The sequence below is a fragment of the Crinia signifera genome, chromosome 8, assembly GCF_055691185.1.
Source record: "Crinia signifera chromosome 8, ASM5569118v1, whole genome shotgun sequence".
In the NCBI taxonomy this organism is placed as follows: Eukaryota; Metazoa; Chordata; class Amphibia; order Anura; family Myobatrachidae; genus Crinia; species Crinia signifera.
The window spans coordinates 17,452,571-17,477,441 of NC_139224.1; the positions used below are offsets into that span (position 1 = coordinate 17,452,571).

The following is a 24,871-nucleotide window of genomic DNA, read 5'->3' on the forward strand; positions in this document are numbered from 1 at the left end:
GGGGTCGGTGAGAGATAAATGGGGAACAGTGACAGGTAACGGGGCAGTGACAGGTAATGGGGGTCAGTGACAGGTAATGGGGGTCGGTGACAGGTAAATGGGATCAGTGACAAATATTGAGGACAGTGACAGGTAATGGGGATCAGTGACAGGTAATGGGACAGTGACGGGTAATGGGGACAGTGATGGGTAATGGGGATCCGTGACAGGTAATGGGACAGTGACGGGTAATGGGGACAGTGATGGGTAATGGGGACAGTGACGGGTAATGGGGACAGTGACGGGTAATGGGGACAGTGACGGGAAATGGGGACAGTGACTGAATCAGTGACGGGTAATGGGGATCTGTGACGGGTAATGGGGACAGTGACGGGTAATGGGGATCCGTGACAGGTAATGGGGATCCGTGACAGGTAATGGGGATCAGTGACGGGTAATGGGGATCCGTGACGGGTAATGGGGATCCGTGACGGGTAATGGGGATCAGTGACGGGTAATGGGGACAGTGACGGGTAATGGGGATCAGTGACGGGTAATGGGGATCTGTGACGGGTAATGGGGATCAGTGACGGGTAATGGGGATCAGTGACGGGTAATGGGGGCAGTGACGGGTAATAGGGACAGTGACAGGTAATGGGGATCAGTGACAGGTAATGGGGCGGATAGATAGAACCACTGTGAGGAAGTGAGCTGTGAAAGTAGCATAGTGGGAAGTAGGACACTGTCATTGTCCCCTGTAGGGCTCAGTATGAGGAACCTGCCAGTAATCTGTATAACGCTGGACTGCAGCTCTTGTCACACCATCCCATATAGCAGGACAGACAGGTACTAGTTATACAGCCTTATAGACTGGTCTCTGCGTATCCTGCTGTACAGTCAGAGGGTCTGCGCTGAGTAATGACGGATGGTGGTTATAAGGTGCTGGCGGACCCCCTCACACCCTGACCACACGCTGCACCCACAGGATCAACCCATCTCTACATCCGCACACTGACCTGCAAATCCTTCTCTGGGGACCTGAGCCCTGGATCTGACAACATGATGCCCATGGCGGGGTTCCTGCTGGTGCTGGGGGGGCTGCAAGGTATTATCTGTATATCTATCTATCTGTATATCTACAGTACTGTATCTATCTACCTCATATCTATCTATCCTTCTCTGGGCACCTGAGCCCCGGATCTGACACCTCATCGCAACATGATGCCCATGGCGGGGTTCCTGCTGGCGCTGGGGGGGCTGCAAGGTATTATCTGTATCTATCTATCTGTATATCTATGTATCTATCCACCTCATGTCTATCTATCTATCTATCTATCTATCTATCTATCTATCTATCCTTCTCTGGGCACCTGAGCCCCGGATCGTAACATGGCGCACATGGCGGGGTTCCTGCTGGTGCTGGGGGCTGCAAGGTATTTTCTGTATGTCTATCTATCTATCTATCTCATATCTATCATGTATATGCGTATATCCCCCTCATATCTATCTATCTATCTATCTATCTATCTATCCACCTCATATACATCTATCTATCTATCTATCTATCTATCTATACTAGGTGATTCATCGCGTCCTCCGGGCACTCTTCACACCGTCGTAATGGGCTACGTCCGCACCCCTGCTGGAGCAGTGGGTCTGCCTGCAACTCCCCGGAGCAGCGGGTCTGCCTGCAACTCCCCGGAGCAGCGGGTATGCACCCCCCCCCTCGCTGGATCAGTGGTGTCGGCAGACCCTCCGCTCCAGCGAGGGGGAAGTGCGGACAGACCCGCTGCTCCGAGGGTGGGGGGTGCAGGCAGATCCGCTGCTTGAGAGGGGGGGGCAGTCCCGCCGCTTCGGGTGGGGGCGGGCATACTTGCTGCTCCAGCGGGGGGGGGGGGGGGGGTGCGGGCAGACCCGCTCATCCAGCAGGGGGGGTTGCATGCAGACCCAGCCCCGAGGGCGGGCATACCCACTGCTGCAGGGGGGGGGGGGGGGGGGTTGCGGGCAGACCCACTGCTCTGGGGGTGGGGGGGCACCCCCACAGACCTTAATCCAGCCCTGCTCCGACTCCTCATCACAACATGACGCCCATCAGGGGATTCCTGCTGGTGTTGGGGGGGCCTGCAAGGTATTATTTGTAATATATCTATATCTGTATATCTATGTATCTATCCACCTCATATCTATCTATCTATCTATCTATCTATCTATCTATCTGTCTGTCTGTCTATCTATCTAGTATCTATCCCCCCCATACTGTATCTATCTATCTATCTATCTATCCACTTCATATATATTCCGTGACACATTATTCTACACACAGTAATGCCTCTAACACATTATGCCACAAAAAAATGTAATGCCTGTTAGACATTATGCCACACACCGTAATTCTTAATTCACATTATGGCTGACACTATAATGCCTCCACTAGGGCTGTTTTCACATATACTGCCCCCCCCCTGTAGTACCGATGACACATTTTATGACCCACTGTAGTGCCGCTTACACGTATAATGACCCCATAATTGCCACTTTCCTAAGTGCTTGGGGTTGCAGGGTTACAAGTGCTCCCAGAATCCACACTTCTGGGTAGCGCTGGGCACTCTGCACTCCCCTGACAGACGCTAGAGGTGAAGGGGCACCTCCGGCATCTGACTCCTTTATAGCGGCAGCCATTGTTGGAGGGGTGCAGGAGATGGGCTCAATTTCCACACGTCTCCCGGAGCAATGGAGGAGGGAGGAGAGGGGACAAATGGCGCGCCCAATCTCCTCGGCTCCTAGAGCTTGAGTTCCACTGGAGCCCCCTTTCTATGATTCTGCGCCCATCCTGCTGTTCCTGCTGGTGCTGGGAGGGATGCAAGATATCATCTATCTATCTATCTATCTATCTATCTATCTATCTATCTATCTATCTATCTATCTGTGCATTGATCCTTTATTACAGTATTATCCCCCTTCTGTCTCTCAGGAATTACATCCCAGACAATCTACGTATCCCAGATCCCTGTAATAGTCACGGCAGAGGGCAGCTCGGTCACCCTCCCCTGTACCTACAGCATCAGCGGTGCAGATATTGAATCATCGGGCTCCTACAGGTGGTACAGACACATGGTGAGGACTGGGCCGGAGGTCTCTGATAGTAATAAGGATTTCACAGGCAGAATCTCCAGAGTGGATCCAGAGGAATTCATTACTAGCAGATCCGCCAGCATCACCCTACACGGAGCAGATGTCTCAGACAATGGGATATATTTCTGTGAAGTTACTTTTCAGCTCAACAGAGAAATATCCGGACATGGTGCAGGGACGTTACTCAATGTGACAGGTACAGTAAGATCTATCTATCTATCTATCTATCTATCTATCTATCTATCTATCTATCTATCTATCTATCTATCTATTGAACATTCAGCTATCTATCTATCCACTCACTGCATGTCTATCTATCTATCTACTGCACATTCATCTATCTATCTATCTATCTATCTATCTATCTATCTATCTATCTATTAACCTCATATCTATCGAGAGTAATCGGTTACTGACCTACCGGTCGCTTCTCTAGCTCAATCTGAATAGCACCGCCGGTTATGTGGGGGTCACCGTGGACATACAGTATGGGTTGGTTCGTAAAAAGCACAGACTACAATTTAAATAATTTAGTTTAGTTATAAAATGGTTACAAAGATGATTAAGCATGGTACTTCCTCATCTCTGCAGCCACCGCTAACACTACGGAACTTACGTAGTGCTGCTAAGCATCATCGTCCCCTCGCGGGCTCGCTTCCCACGCAACGCTTCTGGCTCGGTGGTGTGCTATACATACTCTGCTTCGCTCGCTACAACTTTACTGAAGGTAAAAGATGGTGGCGTGGACACAGGAGGCTGGCGTGAACCCTGGATGCCCTCACCGAAAATCCTTGATAGAGCAGAGCACCAAACAGGTGCTGACACTAATTAGTATAACTTTTACCTATCAGTGTCCCATCACAAAGGTGGAGAATGAGCCGGGAAGGACACTGATAGAGCAGAGCACCAAACAGGCGCTGACACTAATATGACTGTTACCTATCAATGGGCCTTATTTTGGTTCATTCTTTCTGACAAAATCCTTCTTAGATGGACAAAACCATGTGCACTGCAGGGGGGGCAAATGTAACATGTGCAGAGAGAATTAGATTTGGGTGAGTAATTTTGTTTCTGTGCAGGGTAAATACTGACTGCTTTATTTTTACACTGCAATATAGATCTCACTTTGAAGTAAAACCCCACCAAATCTAATTCTCTCTGCACATGTTACATCTGCCCCACCTGCAGTGCACATGGTTTTGCCCATCTAAGAAGGATTTTGTCAGAAAGAGTGAACCAAAATAAGGCCCAATGTTCCAGCACAAAGGTGCAGTATGAGCTGGGAAGGACACTGATAGAGCAGAGCACCAAACAGGTGCTGACACTAATAAGTATGACGGTTACATATCAGTGTTCCAGCACAGAGGTGCAGTATGAGCTGGGAAGCACATTGATAGAGCAGAGCACCAAACAGGCGCTGACAGTGTCACTAATAAGTATGACTGCTATCTATTAGTGTTCCAGCACAGATGTGCAGTATAAGCTGGGAAGGACACTGATAGACCAGAGCACCAAACAGGCGCTGACACTAATTAGTATGACTGCTACTTTGCACAAAGTGTAACATATAATATAAATGCAGGGTTGAATGCAACAATACAATGCATAGGATTTTATTACAGCAGAATACAAATGCAAGGTTCAACACTACATCAGGACAAGCGTTCAGACTGGATAAACAGACATGTTTCAGGACTACAGCAGGAGAAGGTTTCAGACTACATCCTGGCAGGGTCTCAGACTGGACACACAAACAAGGTTCAAGACTGCGGCAGGACAGGGTTTTAGACTGGTATAAACAGGCAGGTTTTAAAACTCCAGGACTTAGCTTAACAGTCTGCAGAAGCCTGGAAGCTGGAACTTGGACTCAGACAGGGAGCTTGGAAGCTGGAATAATCAACCGACTCAGGATACAAGCAAGGACCAGAACCAGGTACAACAGGAACTAGAATCGCAAGGAAGCAAGGCCCAATCAGGAAGGTCCAGAAAGGTCCAGTCAACATACCTCCCAACTTTCGTGCTGAAGAAACAGGGACACTCGCGCGGCGAAGCCGTGCGAGCGCCCAAAAAGGGGGTGGGGCGTATGCAAATGAGGGTGCGGCTTATGCTAATTAGCCGCGACCGCATTTTCATACGAGAATAGACGCATGCGCACAGCGTCTATTCTATTAGATTGGGGGGTCTCCCAACTGCCACCCCCTGCAGCGGGACAATGCCTGTCGCGGGTGGGACAGCGGGACAGGACCCGAAAATCGGGACTGTCCCGCTGTAATCGTGACAGTTGGGAGGTATGCAGGCAGCTGACACAAAGGTAAGTGGCTAATTATGCAGGAGCTGAGACTGCTCACAGAACACACACAGGACTCAAGCTGCAGTCACACAGACCCACCAGAGGAGGCTCATAACAGCTAGGGGGAAGAAGTATGGTGCACACAGGCGTCCATTTTATTAGGGGGTGCAGCATTTGAGGGGCGTGTCTATCACCCCTACTGGGCATGTCTGTCACTGCCTACTGGCCACCAATACAAACTAAATAGGTGGTGACTTATTTATGTATATGAGCTTCAGAACGAATCATTCCCCCCCCCCCCCCCACACGGTAGAAATAGGGACAGAGCGCACCGAAGGCGCGCATTAAAAATTTACACAGTTACGTCCATTACACGTTATGCCACACTCCGTAATGCTCGTTGCCAGAGGTTTCTTGCTCAATATAATAAAAAATAAAAAATATTGGTTTCTTGCTCAATACCTGCAGTTACATGCTTCTTGTCAGGGGTTTCATTCTCGCTGATAAGGGGCATTATAAGCTTGTTGCCCAGGGGGATGTTACATGCTCATTGCTAGGGTGCACAATTACTTTGGTGGGTTTTTTTTATATGTTTTATTTAATTTTTGAAATTAGCAAAAAGGAAACATTTGTTCTATTTTCAAGAGGGGAATACGGCAATATGGCATTTTGCCATTGGTTCATCTGACTCTGCCCATTGACCCTAATTCTGGTTGACATGTACAGCTGAGAAATTTGCAGCTTTGCGTGTCGCTGTGTGCAAATGGGATGGCGAATAAGAAATTAGGGTACTTATGTACTAACTGGGCTGCCGATTTTGAAATCGGGTCCATCGCATCGCATCGCATCCAACCATATCGCATGCGATGCGATCAACCCGATTTTTCCATAGGATTCAATGTTAAAATGGACTGAGTCCATTTTAACATGGAATTCAATGGGAAAAGGGGTCCTTTTCATACCCCTACTATCCAAGTGGGCATGGAGTTGGATATACACCTGTGGCGAGCGCAGCGAGCCACCGAGCCCGAAGCGTGGCGAGCGTAGCGTTCCCCGTGAGGGGACACAGAATACCGGCCCCTCGCTCGCCACGCTTCGGGCTCGGTGGCTCGCTACGCTCGCCACAGGTTTATATCCAACTCCATGCCCACTTGGATAGTAGGGGTATGAAAAGGACCCCTTTTCCCATTGAATTCCATGTTAAAATGGACTCAGTCCATTTTAACATTGAATCCTATGGAAAAATCGGGTCATCGCATGGCATGCGATATGGTCGTATGCGATGCGATGCGATATCGCATCGCATCTGATTGTATGCCTTAAGTTATGGCATACAATCAAAAAATCGTCAGCACAGATAACTCATAAGTACCGAAATTAGCTGTGCCCGCTCGCAACAAGCGACTGCACATGTGCATAAAGGTTTATGACTGTCGGGACCCCGTCATACATATATACAATATAAATAGTTACACAAGCACACACACACACACACACGTCTCATGCACACATAGTTACACACATACTGTACATACATTTATTCACACACATAGAGTCAGATACTTGTACACACAAATATCACGCACACATAAATGAATAGAGTCACAGACACACAGACTATAGTGCCCCTTCCATCTTCACATTACACAGGGTAGATAATGTGTACAGTAGAAGTTCCTCCGTTCTCCTGCTCTCCTGTCCCTCCATGCTGCTGGGGCCTGGGCTGCTTTGCAGTGTGTGAGTGTTTTATAACCCCGCCCCCAATGTCACGCGGGGGAAGTGGAGTCTCAGCGGGTGTGGCTACACAGCAATGTATGTGCTCAGGGCCGGTGCAAGGCACCGGAGCGCCCCAGGCGAGGGGTGCCCACCCGCTACACGGGAGGGGGGGGGAGTGTGTCCGCACGGTCTGAGGGGTACCTCCCCAGCAACTTACAGAGCCCCATCGGGTGCCATCGTCCGACCAGGAGAGAGGGATCCGCCCATTGTACCGCCCAGCCGGAGTGAAGTGCTGCCCACTGCCGTCCATCATCATCTGCCGGGCGGCGTGGGAAGCGCTTCTGATTTTGAAAACACTGGCCACACGCTGATTGGCTGAATCTCAGCCAATCAGCGTGTGGCCAGTGTTTTTAAACCCAGAAGTGCTACCCGCGCCGCCGCCCGGCGGACGATGATAGACGGCAGTGTGCAGTTCTTCACTGCAGCTGGGCGGTACAACGGGCAGCTCCCTATCTCCTGGCTCTCTCTCCTCTCTGTGCGGCTCCCTCTCTCCTAGTCTTGGTCGACGGCACCTGACGGGAATCTGTAAGTTGCTGGGGGCGCCGCAGGTACCACTCAGACCGCGTGGACCCCCCCTGCTGCATATAACCCACCCCGCCGGATATCGCTGCTGGGACCCCTCTGACAGACCCCCCTGCTGCATATACAGTTGCAGGGGGGGGGGGGGGGGTTCACCTCCGCTCACCTCCATCGGGGGGGGGGGGTATGGACGGACGGACCTGGGTGCTCCGAACTTCCGCCCTCCAGTGGCCCGCGCCCTGGGCAAATGCCTAAAGCTGCCTAGTGGTGGCGCCGGCCCTGTATGTGCTGTGCTGCCACCGTGCTCGGATTCGGGAAGGAATGCCCTAGCTGGTCCAGCCGGGCCCCGTCGGGTGACCCACTGTTAGCAGCCGGCGGGCACCCCATGCGGCAGCACGGCCATTCACAGGTAAAATGGCACTGCCGGCCATTAATCCCTTGAGTGGTGGGTTTTGCTGGGGCAGGACAAACCTACGGTTTGTCCTGCCCCAGCAAAACCCACCACAGATCGTAGGAAGCTGCCGCCCCCCCCCTCACCTCCGCTCCTACGCCGGAGCTCCCCTGTCACCATCCCCTTTGCCGCCTGTCAGTCATCACACAGGCGGCAGGCTCGGGGAGGTCTTGCGGCAGCTCGGGAGGACTCGGGCGCCTGAACTCTCCCGAGTCCCCCCAAGCCACGCCGACAATCCCCGAGCCTGCCGCCTACATCACTGATGCAAATAGTGAATGGCGGCTGGTGGCAGGGGAGCTCCGGTGTACGATCGCTGGAGCGGAGGGGGTGGGGGGTGCATCAGGAGGGGTGACCCCTAAAGGTAGTGAGCCAGTGGTGGAGGCACCACTGGCGCGCACCTAATGCAAAGTGGTATTTTCCGGGCATAACACCCAAGGGGTGCCTGGGCACCCCCCGTGCGCACGTCTTATTTCCCCCCAAAGAATGAACACTGACTCTGGAGGGAAAAGCCTAGCTGCCCTCATCCCTCCCATCTTCCAGAGTTTTAACTAGCTCAATGCTGGACACTTTAACAATCCCCCCTCACTCCCACGTAATTGATTGTGTACATCTAACCACTCACTGCATGTCTATCTATCTATCTATCTATCTATCTATCTATCTATCTATCTATCCACTCACTGCATGTCTATCTATCTATCTAACCACTCACTGCATGTCTATCTATCTATCTATCTATCTATCTATCTATCTATCTATCTATCTATCCGCTCACTGCATGTCTATCTACAGTATCTATCTATCTATCTATCTATCTATCTATCCACTCACTGCATGTCTATCTATCTATCTATCTATCTATCCACTCAATGCATGTCTATCTATCTATCTATCTATCTATCTATCTATCCACTCACTGCATGTCTATCTATCTATCTATCTATCTATCTATCCACTCACTGCATGTCTATCTATCTATCTATCTATCTATCCAGGGCCGTCTTTTCGTATGGGCTTAATGGGCACTTGCCCAGGGGCCCCAGGTGTATAAGGGCCCGATGCTGATAGCTGAGGATCCCCTTTTTCCAGGGATACCAGAATTTTAAAAATCGGCCGTGGGGAACTGGAGATATCCAACTTCAAAGCAGCAGTCCACATCCGACCTGTTAATTGCAATTCCCAGTCATATTTCTCAGGTTCTCTCAGACATAGGGCCTTATTTTGGTTCACTCTTTCTGACAAAATCCTTCTTAGATGGACAAAACCATGTGCACTGCAGGGGGGCAGATGTAACATGTGCAGAGAGAATTAGATTTGGGTGAGTTATTTTGTTTCTGTGAAGGGAAAATACTGGCTGCTTTATTTTTACACTGCAATATAGATCTCACTTTGAAGTAAAACCCCACCCAAATCTAATTATATCTGCACAAGTTACATCTGCCCCACCTGCAGTGCACATGGTTTTGCCCATCTAAGAAGGATTTTGTCAGAAAGAGTGAACTAAAATAAGGCCCATAGTTTGTCTGAATATGAGTATATTCCAAAAGCTGGGACTCTCCTCTTTCTGTCGACACTAGCGGCTTGTCTCTATCATGCCCAGAACCAGAGATATTAGCCTTCGAGCAGTAGGTCCCTTCTCCAGCTCCAAACGTCTGGTGTACAGTTTTAGATTTTTGTCAATGGATTGCTCTGGCTCCTGATCTCTGTTCCCCAAGTCCCCAGCACCCCCTGAAAGTTGGGACTCTTAGGTTTTTATACTATTGAATGCTAATAAATCTATTTCCAGATAATGGCAATATCTGCAGTCAAACAAGCTGCCCTTCCACCGGAAAATGACGAATATTTAGCCCACTCCATTATCCAACCCTCCCCCAGGGCCGGCGCCACCACTAGGCAGCTCTAGGCATTTGCCTAGGGCGCCGGCACCTGGAGGGCGGCAGTTCGCCCCTCACCCCCAGCACTGTGGTACCTGTGTAAAAAATACTTCCGGGGGAGCCTGCGGCGCTGTTATTGTGTATAAGCTTGTCGCGCCCGGCGGGGTCCCTACAGTGAATAGAAAATAACTAGCGCTATGCGCGCGGCGGCGCGGGGAGCGCTAGTTATTTTCTATTCACTGTAGGGACCCCGCCAGGCGCGACAAGCTTATACACAATAACAGCGCCGCAGGCTCCCCCGGCGGCACGGACACCCCTGCACGCACCAGCACTCAGCAGGGACGCCGGGGACGGAAGTTTTTTTACACAGGTACCAACCTCCCCCCCCCCCCCCGGCACCGGGGCGCCCCCACCCCGACTCGCCTGGGGCGCTCCGGTGCCTTGACCGGCCCTGCCCTCCCCTGCGTATAAAACACCCCCTACCTCCCTGGAAGTCATGTACAAGGGACCCTTCATTCAGCTCAGTGCCCCCTTCCACACGTTAGTGTTCTCCCTCCCACCACCTGTGCAGTAAAGGAGTAATTAGCAGAAGTTACTGCTCCAGGTCCTACATGTTGAGTGGAAGATAGAGCACCCCCTGCCACCCGTGGGACATCAAAGCTGCTGCTGATAGCACCCATACCCCTAGGAGGGTAGAATGGGTAAGGGCCCCAGTGCATCGCTTTGCCCAGGGGCCCACACTGCTGTTAAGACGGCCCTGTATCTATCTATCCGCTCACTGCATGTCTATCTATCTATCTATCCACTCACTGCATGTCTATCTATCTATCTATCTATCCGCTCACTGCATGTCTATCTATCTATCTATCTATCTATCTATCTATCTATCTATCTATCCGCTCACTGCATGTCTATCTACAGTATCTATCTATCTATCTATCTATCTATCTATCTATCTATCTATCCACTCACTGCATGTCTATCTATCTATCTATCTATCTGTCTGTCTATCTATCTATCTATCTATCCGCTCACTGCATGTCTATCTACAGTATCTATCTATCTATCTATCTATCTATCTATCTATCTATCCGCTCACTGCATGCCTATCTACAGTATCTATCTATCTATCTATCTATCTATCTATCTATCTATCTATCTATCCGCTCACTGCATGTCTATCTATCTATCTATCTATCCGCTCACTGCATGTCTATCTATCTATCCGCTCACTGCATGTGTATCTACAGTATCTATCTATCTATCTATCTATCTATATATATATATATATCTATCTATCTATCCGCTCACTGCATGTCTATCTACAGTATCTATCTATCCACTCACTCCATGTCTATCTATCTATCTATCTATCTATCTATCTATCTATCTATCTATCTATCTAACTATCTATCCGCTCACTGCATGTGTATCTACAGTATCTATCCACTCACTGCATGTCTATCTATCTATCTATCTATCTATCTATCTATCTATCTATCCGCTCACTGCATGTCTATCTACAGTATCAATCTATCTATCCACTCACTGCATGTCTATCTATCTATCTATCTATCTATCTATCTATCCATTCATCCAATGCATGTCTATCTATCTATCTATCTATCTATCCATTCATCCAATGCATGTCTATCTATCTATCTGTGCATTGATCTCTTATTACAGTATTATCCCCCCTTCTGTCTCTCAGGAATTACATCCCAGACAATCTACGTATCCCAGATCCCTGTAATAGTCACCACAGTGGGCAGCTCGGTCACCCTCCCCTGTACCTACAGCATCAGCGGTGCCGATAATGTAACATCGGGCTCCTACAGGTGGTACAGACACTGGCCGAGGATTGGGCCGGAGGTCTCTAGTAGTAATAAGCATTTCACAGGCAGAATCTCCACAGTGGATCCAGAGGAATTCATTACTAGCAGATCCGCCAGCATCAGCCTGCACGGAGCAAATGTCTCAGACACCGGGATGTATTACTGTGATGTCACTTTCCAAAACAAAAGAGAAATATCTGGACATGGTGCTGGGACGTTTCTCAATGTGACAGGTACAGTAAGATCCTTGTCTAAGGGATATTCCTTTATCTATCTATCTATCTATCTATCTATCTATCTATCTATCTATCTATCTATCTATCTATCTATCCAATATCTATCTATCTATCTATTTATCTATCTATCATCAATCAATCTGCCATATATCTATCGGACCATTAATTCATTCATATCATTGCTTTTGAAGTTACATTTCAGCACAACAGAGAAATATCTGGACACGGTGCTGGAACATTGCTCAATGTGACAGGTACAGTAAGATCCACACCTAATGGATATTTTCTATCTATCTATCTATCTATCTATCTATCTATCTATCTATCTATCTATCCACTCACTGCATGTCCATCTATCTATCTTTCTATTTGTTTTGATCCCACCCACAATATGCCCACTAACCTACAGGTGAGCTCCATTGGATCTAAGGCCCCTCTGCATGCGTGGTGTGCTAAGAATCACCATCAAAGATGGCCGAGGGTGCCACTCTAACTACACCGCATAAACTCTCCCAATAATAGTTTTTAATCCAGCTTTGTCGCCATCAGATCTATGGATGTAGTGTACTGTGCATAATATGTGATCACTTCAGTTCATTAATTTCCTAACTTCCTCCTTTCCTCCATCATTATAGTCCATTCCTTTCTTCTCCCCTCCTTTATTTCCTCACTATAGTCCATTCTTGTATTTCCTCACTAGCCTATTCCTTTCTTCCATCCATTTCTTCCATCACTATAGTCCATTCCTTTCTTCCATCATTATAGTCCTTTCCTTTCTTCCCTCCTTCTTTCTCCCTTGCTATAGTCCATCCCTTTCTTCTCTCCTTTCTTCCATCACTATAGTCTGTCCATTCTTTCCACCTTCTTTTTCCCTTTGCTATAGTCCATCCCTTTCTTCCATCACTATATTCCATTCCTTTCTTCCCTCCTCCTTTCCTCCCTCACTATAGTCCATTCCTTTCTTTCATCCTTCTTTCTTCCCTCACTAACGTCCTTCCCTGTCTTCCCTCCTTCTTTATTCCCTCACTATAGTCCATTTATTTCTTCCCTTACTATAGTCCATTCTTTTCTAGGGAAACACTAGAGTCCATTAATTGTATATTTTATCCTTTCCTTCCTCACTGTAGTCCATTCCCTCACCCTTTCCCTTTTCTCCCTCACCATAGTCCATTCCTTTCCTTCCTCAGTATAGCATATTCCTTTCCTCCCTCACCATAATTAATTTCTTTATTACCTCATCCTTTCCTTCCTCACTATAATCCATAACATTCCTCCCTTCCTCAATTTCTCCCTAGCCATAGTCCATTCCTTTCCTCCCTTCCCCTGTCGTTCCTCAATATAGTCCTTTCCTTTCTTTCCTCCATCTTTCTACCGCCACTATAGTCCATTCCTTTCTTCCCTCACTAGAATCCATTAATTTCTCCCATTCCTCACTATAGTCCATTCCTTTCCTCTATTCCTCCTTTTCTCCTTCACTATAGTCCATATCTTTTCTCTCTTCCCCTTCATCCCTCACCATAGACCATTCCTTTCCTCCCTCACTCACTCATTCATTTCTTACCTCATCCTTTCCTTTTACTATAGTCAATTCCATTTATTACTTCCTCCTTTCTTACCTCTGTTATTGTTTTTGGGTGTTACCTCACAGCCGTGACCGCTGTTTAGAATGGCCACAGCGCACTCTACTCTGCCTCTGTTGGCCTCCCCTGAATGATGACTGGTACCAGCTATAACTAGGACTTCACCTAATTACTATGTTTGAAGGGGCGAATTATGTCCGCCCCAACTCTGGTGCAACCAGGTCTTAAGCAGGGACAAGGTACCAGTGATCTTCCAGGGAAAAAGTTGAACAGGTGAAACTGACTAAAAAAAAACACTAATGGCTCCTGAGCCAATATCAGGGAAGTGAGACTTCTTAATGTATAAGCAACCGCATCACAAACCTGAGGTGACCTAGTCGTAAGCATTAGAAAAAGGCACCATGCAAAAACATAATATAGCACCACACAAAAGACACAGCAAACCACACTAAGGTATCAGAAGTACCGTAACAGAAAAGAATCCTGCTGGGGTAAATGCCAAGTAATGGTGCAAAACCTGACCGGAGCACCTGCATTTAATTATGGACATGTAAAGAACATAACAAAATTACCAGGAATCTGCCAGCCAGAATATAGAGAAGAAACACCATGGCTCCACAAAGGAGCACTTACGGTTTACCGGAACCGGAATTAGGCGTGCTGCAAGTGTCTAGGAATGGATGAACATTCAGCCCAAAGCAGAGGGTGACTGCAGCGAAGGCTGGAATGAAACAGCCAGGGAAACAATAATGGGCCAGAGAGCAAGGTAAATGCCTGCTGAGACAGGAACTAACTGCAGGGCAGGTGACTACCACAAAGGCAGAACTCAAGCTGGTAACTGGACACAGGCAGCTAGAAACTACTAGCTGGAAGCTAGTAACTGGGAACTGAAGCTATCACCGGCATCAGGGTCTGCAGTCCCTATAACAGGAGCAAACACCAATGAACACTGCTGCAGAGGCACAGGCCTCCAGAAGCACAAATTACTGCAGCTGAGACCAAAGATAAAGAGCTAATTAAGTGACAGTCTTGTGCACAGAGCAACACACACAGAATTTGAGTTGCAAAGGCAAAGACTCACCTCCAGAGGCCACCAGAGAGTCCACTACCAGAAACAGACTCTTGGAAAGCTCACAGAAATTGACAAGATTTAATCAAAGGAGGCACGAGCCACCGTGGTGGCTCATGACAACCTAACTATAGTCTATTACTTTTTTCCTTTCCTCTTGTCTCCCCTCACTAAAGTCCATTTCTTTCTTCCCTCCTCTTTCCTCCCTCACTATGATCCATTCCCTTTTCCCTCCTTTCTTCCCTCACTATCGTTCATTCCTTTCTTCTATCCTTCTTTCTTCCATAACTACTGTATAGTCCTTTCTTTTCTTCTCTCCTCCTTTCCTTCATCACTATAGCCCATTCCTTTCTTCCCTCATTCTTTCTTTCCTCTGTATAGTCCATTCCTTTCCTCCCTCACTGTAGTCCATTCCTTTCTTCCCTGACTGTAGTTCATTTCTTTCCTTATCCTTTCCTTCCTTCCTCAGTCTAGTCCTTTCCGCCCTTCCTCCATTTCTCCCTCTCCATAGTTAATTTGTTTCCTCCTTTCCTCATGTCCTTCCTCACTATAATCCATTTTCTTCTTACCTCCTTCTTTCTTCCCTCACTAAAGTTCATTCCTTTCACGCCTCCTCCTTTCCTCCCTCACTATAGTCCATTCCTTTCTTCCCTCCTCCTTTCCTTCATCACTATAGTCCATTCCTTTCTTCCCTACTTCTTTCTTCCCACTCTATAGCCCATTCCTTTCCTCCCTCACTATAGTCCATTCCTTTCTTCCCTGACTGTAGTTCATTTCTTTCCTTATCCTTTCCTTCCTTCCTCAGTCTAGTCCTTTCCGCCCTTCCTCCATTTCTCCCTCTCCATAGTTAATTTGTTTCCTCCTTTCCTCATGTCCTTCCTCACTATAATCCATTTTCTTCTTACCTCCTTCTTTCTTCCCTCACTAAAGTTCATTCCTTTCACGCCTCCTCCTTTCCTCCCTCACTATAGTCCATTCCTTTCTTCCCTCCTCCTTTCCTTCATCACTATAGTCCATTCCTTTCTTCCCTACTTCTTTCTTCCCACTCTATAGCCCATTCCTTTCCTCCCTCACTATAGTCCATTCCTTTCTTCCCTCCTCCTTTCCTTCATCACTATAGTCCATTCCTTTCTTCCCTACTTCTTTCTTCCCTTTCTATAGCCCATTCCTTTCCTCCATCACAAGAGTCCATTCCTTTCCACCCTTCTCCTTTCCTCCCTCACTATAGTCCAATCCTTTCCTCCCTGACTGTACAGATGGAGCGCCTTTCTTCTTTGGCCGGGGATCGCCAGCATGTCTCCGCTGGCGATCACCGTCGCAGAGGCGATCCATCTGACTGGGACGCACGTGTGTCTCACACACACACGCGCGTCCCAGTTTCAGGACGCCGCCGCTGCAGGTCCCTGCCTGTATCCACTTCAGGGAGATGGGCAGGGATAGGGGGGACAGTGGCGCGGCGAGGGGCACTGGGGGTGGCAGGGGACTGCAGAGAAAGCTCCATAGCCACGGGGCGATTGTGAGCATCTCGTGTGCGCGCGCCCCTGGCGAGAGCCGGCTGCTGGCAATAGAATCACCAGCCCCTGTAAGGAAGAGGCCGGCCCCATCTGTAGTTCATTTCTTTCTTACCTTATGCTTTCCTTCCTTCCTCACTATATTCCATTCCATTCCGCCCTTCCTCCATTTCTCCCTCTCCATAGTTCATTTGTTTCCTCCATTCCTCAGGCCCTTCCTCACTATAATCCATTCCCTACTTTCCTCCTTCTATCTTCTCTCACTATAGATCATTCCTTTCATGCCTCCTCCTTTTATCCCTCACTATAGTCCATTTCTTTCTTCCATCCTTCTTTCTTCCATTACTACAGTCCTTTCCTTTCTCCTCTCCTCCTTTATTTCATCACTATAGTCCATTCCCTTTTCCCCTCCTTCTTTCTTCCCTCACTATCTTTCATTCCTTTCTTCTATCCTTCTTTCTTCCATAACTACTGTATAGTCCTTTCCTTTCTTCTCTCCTACTTTGCTTCATCACTATAGCCCATTCCTTTCTTCCCTCCTTCTTTCCTCTCTATAGTCCATTCCTTTCCTCCACGGTTGAGTCCATTCCTTTCCACCCTTCTCTTTTCCTCCCTCACTATAGTCCATTCCTTTCCTCCCTGACTGCAGTTCATTTCTTTCTTTCTTACCTTATCCTTTCCTTCCTTCCTCAGTCTAGTCCATTCCATTCTGCCCTTCCTCCATTTCTCCCTCTCCATAGTTCATATGTTTCCTCCCTTCCTCATGTCCTTCCTCACTATAATCCATTTCCTTCTTCCCTCCTTCTATCTTCTCTCACTATAGATCTTTTCATGCCTCCTCCTTTTATCCCTCACTATAGTCCATTCCTTTCTTCCACCCTTCTTTCTTCCATCACTACAGTCCTTTCCTTTCTCCTCTCCTCCTTTCTTTCATCACTATATTCCATTCCTTTCTCCCCTCCTTCTTTCTTCCCTCTCTATAGTCCATTCCTTTCCTCCATCACTAGAGTCCATTCCTTTCCACCCTTCTTTTTTCCTTTCTCACTATAGTCCATTCCGTTCCTCCCTGACTGTAGTTCATTTCTATCTTACCTTATTCTTTCCTTCCTAACTATAGTCCATTACATTCCGCCCTTCCTCCATTTCTCCCTCTCCATAGTTCATTTGTTTCCTCCCTTCCTCATGTCCTTCCTCATTATAGTCCATTCCTTTCTTCCCTCCCTTTCTATAGTTCATTCCTTTCCTCCCTCCTCCTTTCTACCCTCACTATTGTCCATTCCTTTCTTCGCTCCTTCTTTCTTCCCTCCCTCACTATAGTCCATACCTTTCTTCCCTCCTTCTCTCTACCCTCACTATTGTCCATTCCTTTCTTCGCTCCTTCTTTCTTCCCTCCCTCACTATAGTCCATACCTTTCTTCCCTCCTTCTCTCTTCCCTCACTATAGTCCATTCCTTTCTTCCCTCACTATAGCCAATTCCTTTCCTTCCTCACTATGGGCTGCATTTATCAAGCAATATTTGCGGTTAAAATTCCCGAAAACACACGTTTTCGGGGGTTCACCGCAAATATTTAGTATCCCCCAAATGTATTTAAGGGGGATCCTCCCTGCAGCGCCGCCGGCCGCATCCCCCATAGGTTTCTATGGGGGATGCAAAGCTGCCCGGCATCGCACCCCTGGGCTATCGCCATTGTAATGTGGTGATAGCCCATTGTAGCCTATGGCTACACATCGCATTGACCTAGCAGGGCAGTGCGGTAAGAGGGGTCGGCAGGGGTCATGCGCTGACCCCCCCAGCTTCCGGGTCAGGGCTTCGCAGGGACGGGCTCCTTTCGGAGCCCTGTCCCTGCGCCCTCAACCTTGATAAATTCAGGTGATATGATCGCATTTTACAATGCGATCCTGGGCAGTAATATTCCGCCCAGATCGCATTGTAAATGCGATAATGATAAATGGCCCCTATAGCATGTTCCTATCCTTCGTCACTATAGTCCATTCCATCCTTCCCTCCTCCTCTCTTCCATCACTATAGTCCATCCTTTCTTACTTCTTTATAGTCCATTCCTTTCCCCCTTTTCCTTTGCTGCCTCACTGTAGTCCATTACATGCATTTCTTCCTCCCTTCTTCCCTCACTACACGGCCCTCTCTCATGTGCTATTCAAAGAACATATCTCTGCCACTGTTATAATTGCCTCAGTGTCCGCTGCTTCAACTGTTTTTTTAATTTATTTATTATTATTTATTTACAGTTTCTTCTATATCGCAGCAGATTCCGTCGCGCTTTACAATTGTAGACAGTGATAAAAAAAACTGGGTAACAACAGACAAACATGGAGGTAAGAGGGCCCTGCTGCAAGCTTACAATCTATAGGGACATACAGTAGGAGGGAAACACAAGGACAGGCACCAGTAATAGCATAGAAGTCCCACCAAGTTGCAAGTCCAGAAGGGAAACTATATAATACATAAGTGCATAAAGATAATGGTAGATGATCACGTAATGTTCAAGATTGGTTACTAATACTATTCAGTGAGCTGGGGGAACCATGTCTTTTAATACATAAGTACCTCAGAGGGTTATTCATGTGGTACTTAAATATGATGGGCTTGCCTGAAGAGGTGAGTTTTCAGGGAACGCTTGAAAGTCTGGAGGCTAGTTGAGAGTCGTATTGTGCGTGGAAGGGCATTCCATAGGATGGGAGCAGCCCGATGAAAGTCCTGTAATAGTGAATGGGAGATGGTGATCCGTGCAGAAGAGAGATGCAGATCTTGTGCAGAGCGGAGTGGTCGACATGGGAGATATTGTGTGATAAGTAAAGGTCCTTTTCTCCTGACGATGGGGATCCGCTTCCCGAAATGTTGAGAACCAATAAATACTTTGTTTAAAAAGACCCATCAGTGCCGTGCTTGGATCCGTTCATGGGATACCTACCTGCTGTGATAAGTAGAGAGATATATGCTGGTGCGGTAGGGTTAATAGCTTTATATGGGAGTAGAAGTGTTTTATATTGAACACGGTAAGATACAGGTAGCCAATGGAGGGACTGGCAGAGCGGATCAGCAGACGATGAGCTTCTTGTTAGGAAGATCAGCCTCGCAGCAGCATTTAGAATGGTTTGCAGTGGCGAGAGTCTGTTCTTAGGAAGACCAGTTAGGAGACTATTGCAATAATCAATGCAGGATATAATGAGTGCATGGATAAGAGATTTAGTAGTGTCTTGTGTGAGATAGGGTCATATTTTGGATATGTTTTTTAGATGCATGCAATATGACTTGGATACAGAATGAATGTGGGGAACAAAGGACAGTTGTACTGTAAATCAATATTTTCTTGTTTTGTTCTTTTGATCATCTATGTCAGTGTTTTTCAACCACTGTGCCATGGCACACTAGTGTGCCTTGAGCTGTTTTCAAGTGTGCCTCCAGACCTAGAGATGCCCAAACTACAGTAGTTTACAGCCAGCACCAGTTCAACTGTTATTTACTGGTCTCTTCTTTTCATGTAAAGGGCCAATGTATTTTATTTATGTTACCTGTGGGGACCAGTGTGATTGTTTTTTATATGGGGGGCAATAGGTTTGGTTTATTCCTGTGGGGACCAATGTGTTTTGCCCTGTGGGGATCTCATGGTGTGCCTTGGCAATTTTAAATCTTATTTAGTGTGCCGCAAGGTAAAAAGGTTGAAAATCACTGATCCATGTATTGTCAGGCGCTGCAGAACCCTTTTGGCGCCATATAAATAAATAGTAATAATAATAATTCCTTACCTCTCTTCCTCCTTTTCTCCCTCTCTATATTCCATTTCATTCCTCTCTTCCGCTCCTTCCTCCCTCACCATAGGCCATTCCTTTCTTCTCTCACTATAGGTTATTCCTTCCCTCCTTCCAGGGCCGGATTATAGTGGGGGCACAGGGGGTCAGTACCCCTGGGCCCCCTCTATCTGGGCGCCCCCTGTGGTTGGCATGTATTTTTTATTTTTTTTTAAGCTAGTGGTTTTGTGCATGGGAGTGGGGTACTGCTGCAGCTTCACCTATCTGCCAATGTGACAATGAATAATGGTGCAGAGCATCAGAAGTCAAGGCACACTGACTGCACAAGTCTGCAATGCATTACTGGGAATTGACTAAGTCCCATAAGACTTTGTACAAGAGGTCAGAGGCTGAGAGGCTTGTGCTGAGCTCTGCTTGGTGGAGCTCATCATATGCTTCTCAGGCCCATAAAGGATAGCAGCAGCCGCTGCCTTGTCATGGGAGGGTTTTTAATCAGAGGCAGCTCTGAGCCTGTCAGGGTTCCAACAGAGTAAAGTACAGAGGGACAAACACAGGCTTTTCATGCGGTATTAATACATATATATATATGCTTATATTAAACCCCCCCCCCCCCCGCCCCCCGGCAGTTGACCATTGACCAAGTTTATACTGCTTTTACTCTTATACTGCTTGGTGCTTATACTGCTTTTTACTATATGACAGTGTAATATTCTCCCATGCAGTTTGCGGCCAGTAATGACAAGTAGGAGGGGGCCCCCCTATCTAAAGTGCCCCGGGCCCCCCGAATTCTTAATACGGCTCTGCCTCCCTCCAGATAGTCCATTCCTTTCTTCCCATCTTCTTTCTTCCCTCACTATAGACCAGGGGTGGGCAACAGGCGGCCCGCGGGCCGGTTGCGGGCCGCCAAACGCTGGGATCTGGCCCGCCACTGCCCCTTCTACCCCAATGACATCCGGCTCCCACGCGCCCCGCCGATGCATGAATAAAGCCGCGCCATCCCCGCACGCACAGCAGTGCACATGGTTTTGTCCATCTAAAAAATATTTTGTCTGAAAGAGTGAAGTAGAATAAGGGCCTCAGTTCCTGCTGGAGCCTGCACAAAAATAGCCCTGGCTGTGTGTGTTGCTCACACAGCAATACAAATGCGTGGCTCCGCAGGACTGCGATGTAGAACAGACCCGCTGGTTATGATTGCTCAGAAGGCCATTAACTCCTCTGCGCACGATGGCCTTCTGGGAGCGATCACTGTAGCCGCCGTGATACCGCCGGATCCGCATCTGGGAGAACCGGCTTCTCCTCGTCCTCCTCCCCATTCTCTGGTGCCCCGGGTGGTAGCTGCGGGCTCCCCCCGGGCAGCTTGGCACCCTCATAGGGAGCGGCCGGGGAGAGCCTTGAGCCAGCAGGAGGGCACACAGTGGCTAGGGAGCCGGGGACATTGCAGCGTGGAGGATCCGCCCGGAGGGAGGGGGAGAGCTTCACCTCTCTTCCCAGCAGCCAGTCCTCCACCTCGGCTCCAGCAGATGCACCCTCCTCCTGGCAGCAGTGTGTGTGGAACTACTAGTCCCAGCAGGGACGCAACACAAGGCCCACTGAACCAGCAGGAACACAAGGGACAATGCAGCACGGTATAAAGCATACAGTAGGGTTACTGTAGCTACTAGATGCGGTCACCCCACTGCTCCTAATTCTTTATATTTTGCTTTTATTTGGTTTTAAAGAGGGGGGGGGGGATTTTTATTTTTAGGGGAAAGGGACACTATGGAGTGTATTCAATGCTATGATGGCGAGCAGCACCACTTCTACCTCCAGGATTTTTGCAAAACATTGAATATTTTTCTTGCCAAAAGAAGCCATCCTTGCCGTACAAACCCCCCTCACTGCCGCCCGCATTGAATATACCCCAATAGCACCAACGTTCAAGGTTTGGGGGAGTGGGGGGCGGGGGACACACTATAGCAGTGGTTCCCAACCCTGGTCCTCAAGTACCCCCAACAGTGCATGTTTTCCCCTTGTAGACTAGAATGCGTTTCTGTGAGAATTACTGTGCAGGGCCAATGTGGAGGTTAAAATGTTCCTCCTCACAATTAGAGGTGGTGGAACTCAGTTCCACCCAGTTCCCCCTCACTTTAACCCCTGATGATACCCCAACCCCAGTGAGTCTAGCTGTGCCTCTCTCACCTCCCCACACACAGACCGACGCTGAGAAGGGACAGCACCCCATCCCCAGTGAGTCTAGCTGTGCCTCTCACCTCCCCACACACAGAGCGAGTTCAATTTAAGAACACAAAACTTGGGCTCTCTTTCCGTAGATTTCCTTTTTCTTTGTCTCCTCGCACCTTGCTATAATCCATTCCTTTCTTCCTCCTTATGTATAGTCCATTCCTTTCTTCCTCCTGTCCTTCCTCACTATAGTCCATTCCTTTCTTCCCTCACTGGAGTCCATTCCTTTCCTCCCTTCTCCTTTTCTCCCTCACTATAGTCCATTCCTTTCCTCCCTCCTTCTCTCCTCCCTCCCTATAGTCCTTCCCTCCCTTTCTCCTCTCTACCTCTACTGAATCCCTTGCATATGACAGCTGGTATTTCTGTTCCAGAAGTCCCGGATGCGGACATCAGATCGGACTCCTACCTTGTGCAGAATGTGGTCAGACTCACACTCGGGGTCCTGGTGTGCGCTCTGCTCTGTTACTTTGTCCTGACAGCTGTGGTGTGTGAGAAGTTCAGGTCACAGAAAATGAAGGAATCTACAGGGACAGCCCCAGCCTGAAAATTTGGGATTCCATGTAATTTATTTATTTGTTAATGTCGAGGTGTTTCCGCTGGACATTGAGACGTGTCAGGATGTGTTCTCTTGTGCATAGTGACCCTTCTCCAACAGCTGCTGTGCTGCTAGTAACGACTCCTTGATGTATAATATAGACTTTCTCTAAGGTCTGAGCAAGTTGGACATAATACGGTTTTGGTGCATTTGTAACAAGAAAAAAATGGTATAATGACTTGTTGTGAAAGTTATTCATTTGCTATTCCCGGTATCAATCTAAATAAAGGTGTTTTCCCAGAATACTTATGGGCAGTGGCGGAGTTCCCGGAGACAATGGAGTCATCTGCCGCTGGGCACAAGCCTTAAAGGGGGCACTGAATCCATTGTCACCGTATCCCCGCCCATTAGTTATGCAGGGACCCGCTCATTCAATATGCACTGCGCTGGTTCCCCACCCCTTGCATATCTAATGAGCGGGGACCCTGCACAGTGCATATTGAATGAGCCGCACGGGTCCACAACTGTGCATATCTAATGAGCTGGTCTCTGTGCATATCTAATGAGTGGGATCCGCGGGGCTCATTCAATATGCACTGCGCCTGATCCGCACTCATTAGATATGCACGGGTGGGGGAAATGCAGCTCATTCAGTAGCACTGCCCCCGGTCCCTGGCCCGCTCACTGCACAGTGTCACTGCTCCAGTGGCATAACAAAAGTCCGCCAGCCCCTGCTATACTCAGCCAGCCACTGGTATTTGACAGAAGCCAGCTGGGCATTCACTATGACCTAGGTGAAAAGCCGGGGGCTCGCTGTCTCAGCAGTCCCCGGATTCCTTTCATGTGCCTGACAGTAACCGTCTCTGCCTCCTGCTCTGGGCCCAGCAGCTTGCAGTAGTGCTGCGGCTGCATTTATTGAAAACTAAAATCCTAGGGGGAACACTCACCCAGGGCCGGCGCCACCACTGGGCAGCTTTAGGCCACTGGAGGGCGGCAGTTCGGAGCAGGTCCCCCCGGATGGAGGTGAACTCTCTCTCCCCCCCCCCCCCAGCAACTCGGCGGCGGCGCGGGGGTACCTGCGGTGCTGTCTGCAAGCTGCGGTCAGCGGGGTCCCTGCGGCGCTGTGTATTAAGTTGGCGGGGTCCCTGCAGTGACTTGGAAATAACTAGCGCTATCCAACGGGGGGCAGCGGGGGAAGCGCTACTGGGTCTGAAAACACTGGCCGCACGCTGATTGGCTGACATTCAGCCAATCAGCGTGCGGCCAGTGTTTTCAAAATCAGAAGCGCTTCCCCCGCTGCCGCACGGCAGATAGCGCTGCAGGGACCCCTCTGACCACGGCTTGCAGACAGCGCAGCAGGAACCCCTCAGCCCCCACCCCCCCACACCGTGGAGCAGGCCCATCTGGTCTGCCCCTTTTTTAAACATGTTACCTCAAACCATATTTGATCCTTATTTTTTTGTAAGGATATCAATATGCCTATCCCAAGCATGTTTACATTGTACTACTGTATTTGCCTCTACCACCTCTGATGGGAGGCTATTCCACCAGAGGCGTAACTAGATATTCGTGGGCCCCATAGCAAAAGTTTGTAAGGGCCCCCTATTTAGCAACTGATGGTGATAAATGTATGTAAAACATATTACTTAGACAGTAAAGATGGGCCCCCTTAAGCTCTGGGCCCCATAGCAGTTGCACAGTGCACCCCTTGCACCTATGGTAGTTACGCCCTTGTATTCCACTTATCTACTACTCTTTCTGTGAAGTAATTCTTCCTCACATTTCCCCTGAATCTTCCTCCCTCTAGTTTCAGTGCTTGTCCTCGTGTTCTGTTGCTCCCCTTCCTGTGAAGAATGTCTCCCACCTCTACCTTGTTAAAACCCTTGATATATTTGAAAGTTTCTATCATGTCCCCCCTTTCCCTTCTCTGCTCCAAACTATACATGTTAAGATCTTTTAGTCTTTCCTGGTATGTTTTGTGATGCAGGCCATGCACCATTTTAGTTGCCCTTCTTTGTACAGTCTCTAATGTATTTATATCCTTCTGGAGATATGGCCTCCAGAACTGGACACAGTACTCTAGATGAGGTCGTAC

At 48.3% G+C, this 24,871-nt stretch overlaps 1 protein-coding gene across 1 annotated transcript; it reads left to right on the forward strand.

Moving 5' to 3' along the window:
• Window positions 1-598: 598 nt before the first annotated feature.
• Window positions 599-23,703, forward strand: LOC146026947 (uncharacterized). The gene is made up of 6 exons (XM_083157981.1): window positions 599-1,084; window positions 2,951-3,307; window positions 11,733-12,089; window positions 12,284-12,346; window positions 18,501-18,587; window positions 22,613-23,703. The coding sequence occupies exons 1-6, from the start codon at window positions 1,039-1,041 to the stop codon at window positions 22,783-22,785; spliced, it is 1,083 nt and encodes a 360-aa protein (XP_083014107.1). The 5' UTR covers window positions 599-1,038; the 3' UTR covers window positions 22,786-23,703.
• The last annotated feature ends 1,168 nt before the right edge of the window (window positions 23,704-24,871 follow it).

What these genes read in the sequence shown, in the direction of transcription:
- LOC146026947 (XM_083157981.1), top strand. Translation starts at nt 1,039, where the DNA reads ATGATGCCCATGGCGGGGTTCCTGCTGGTGCTGGGGGGGCTGCAAG. An exon ending in GACGTTACTCAATGTGACAG is followed by an intron (nt 3,308 to 11,732) that starts GTACAGTAAGAT and finishes TCTGTCTCTCAG; the next exon opens with GAATTACATCCCAGACAATC. An exon ending in AACAACAGACAAACATGGAG is followed by an intron (nt 18,588 to 22,612) that starts GTAAGAGGGCCC and finishes TTTCTGTTCCAG; the next exon opens with AAGTCCCGGATGCGGACATC.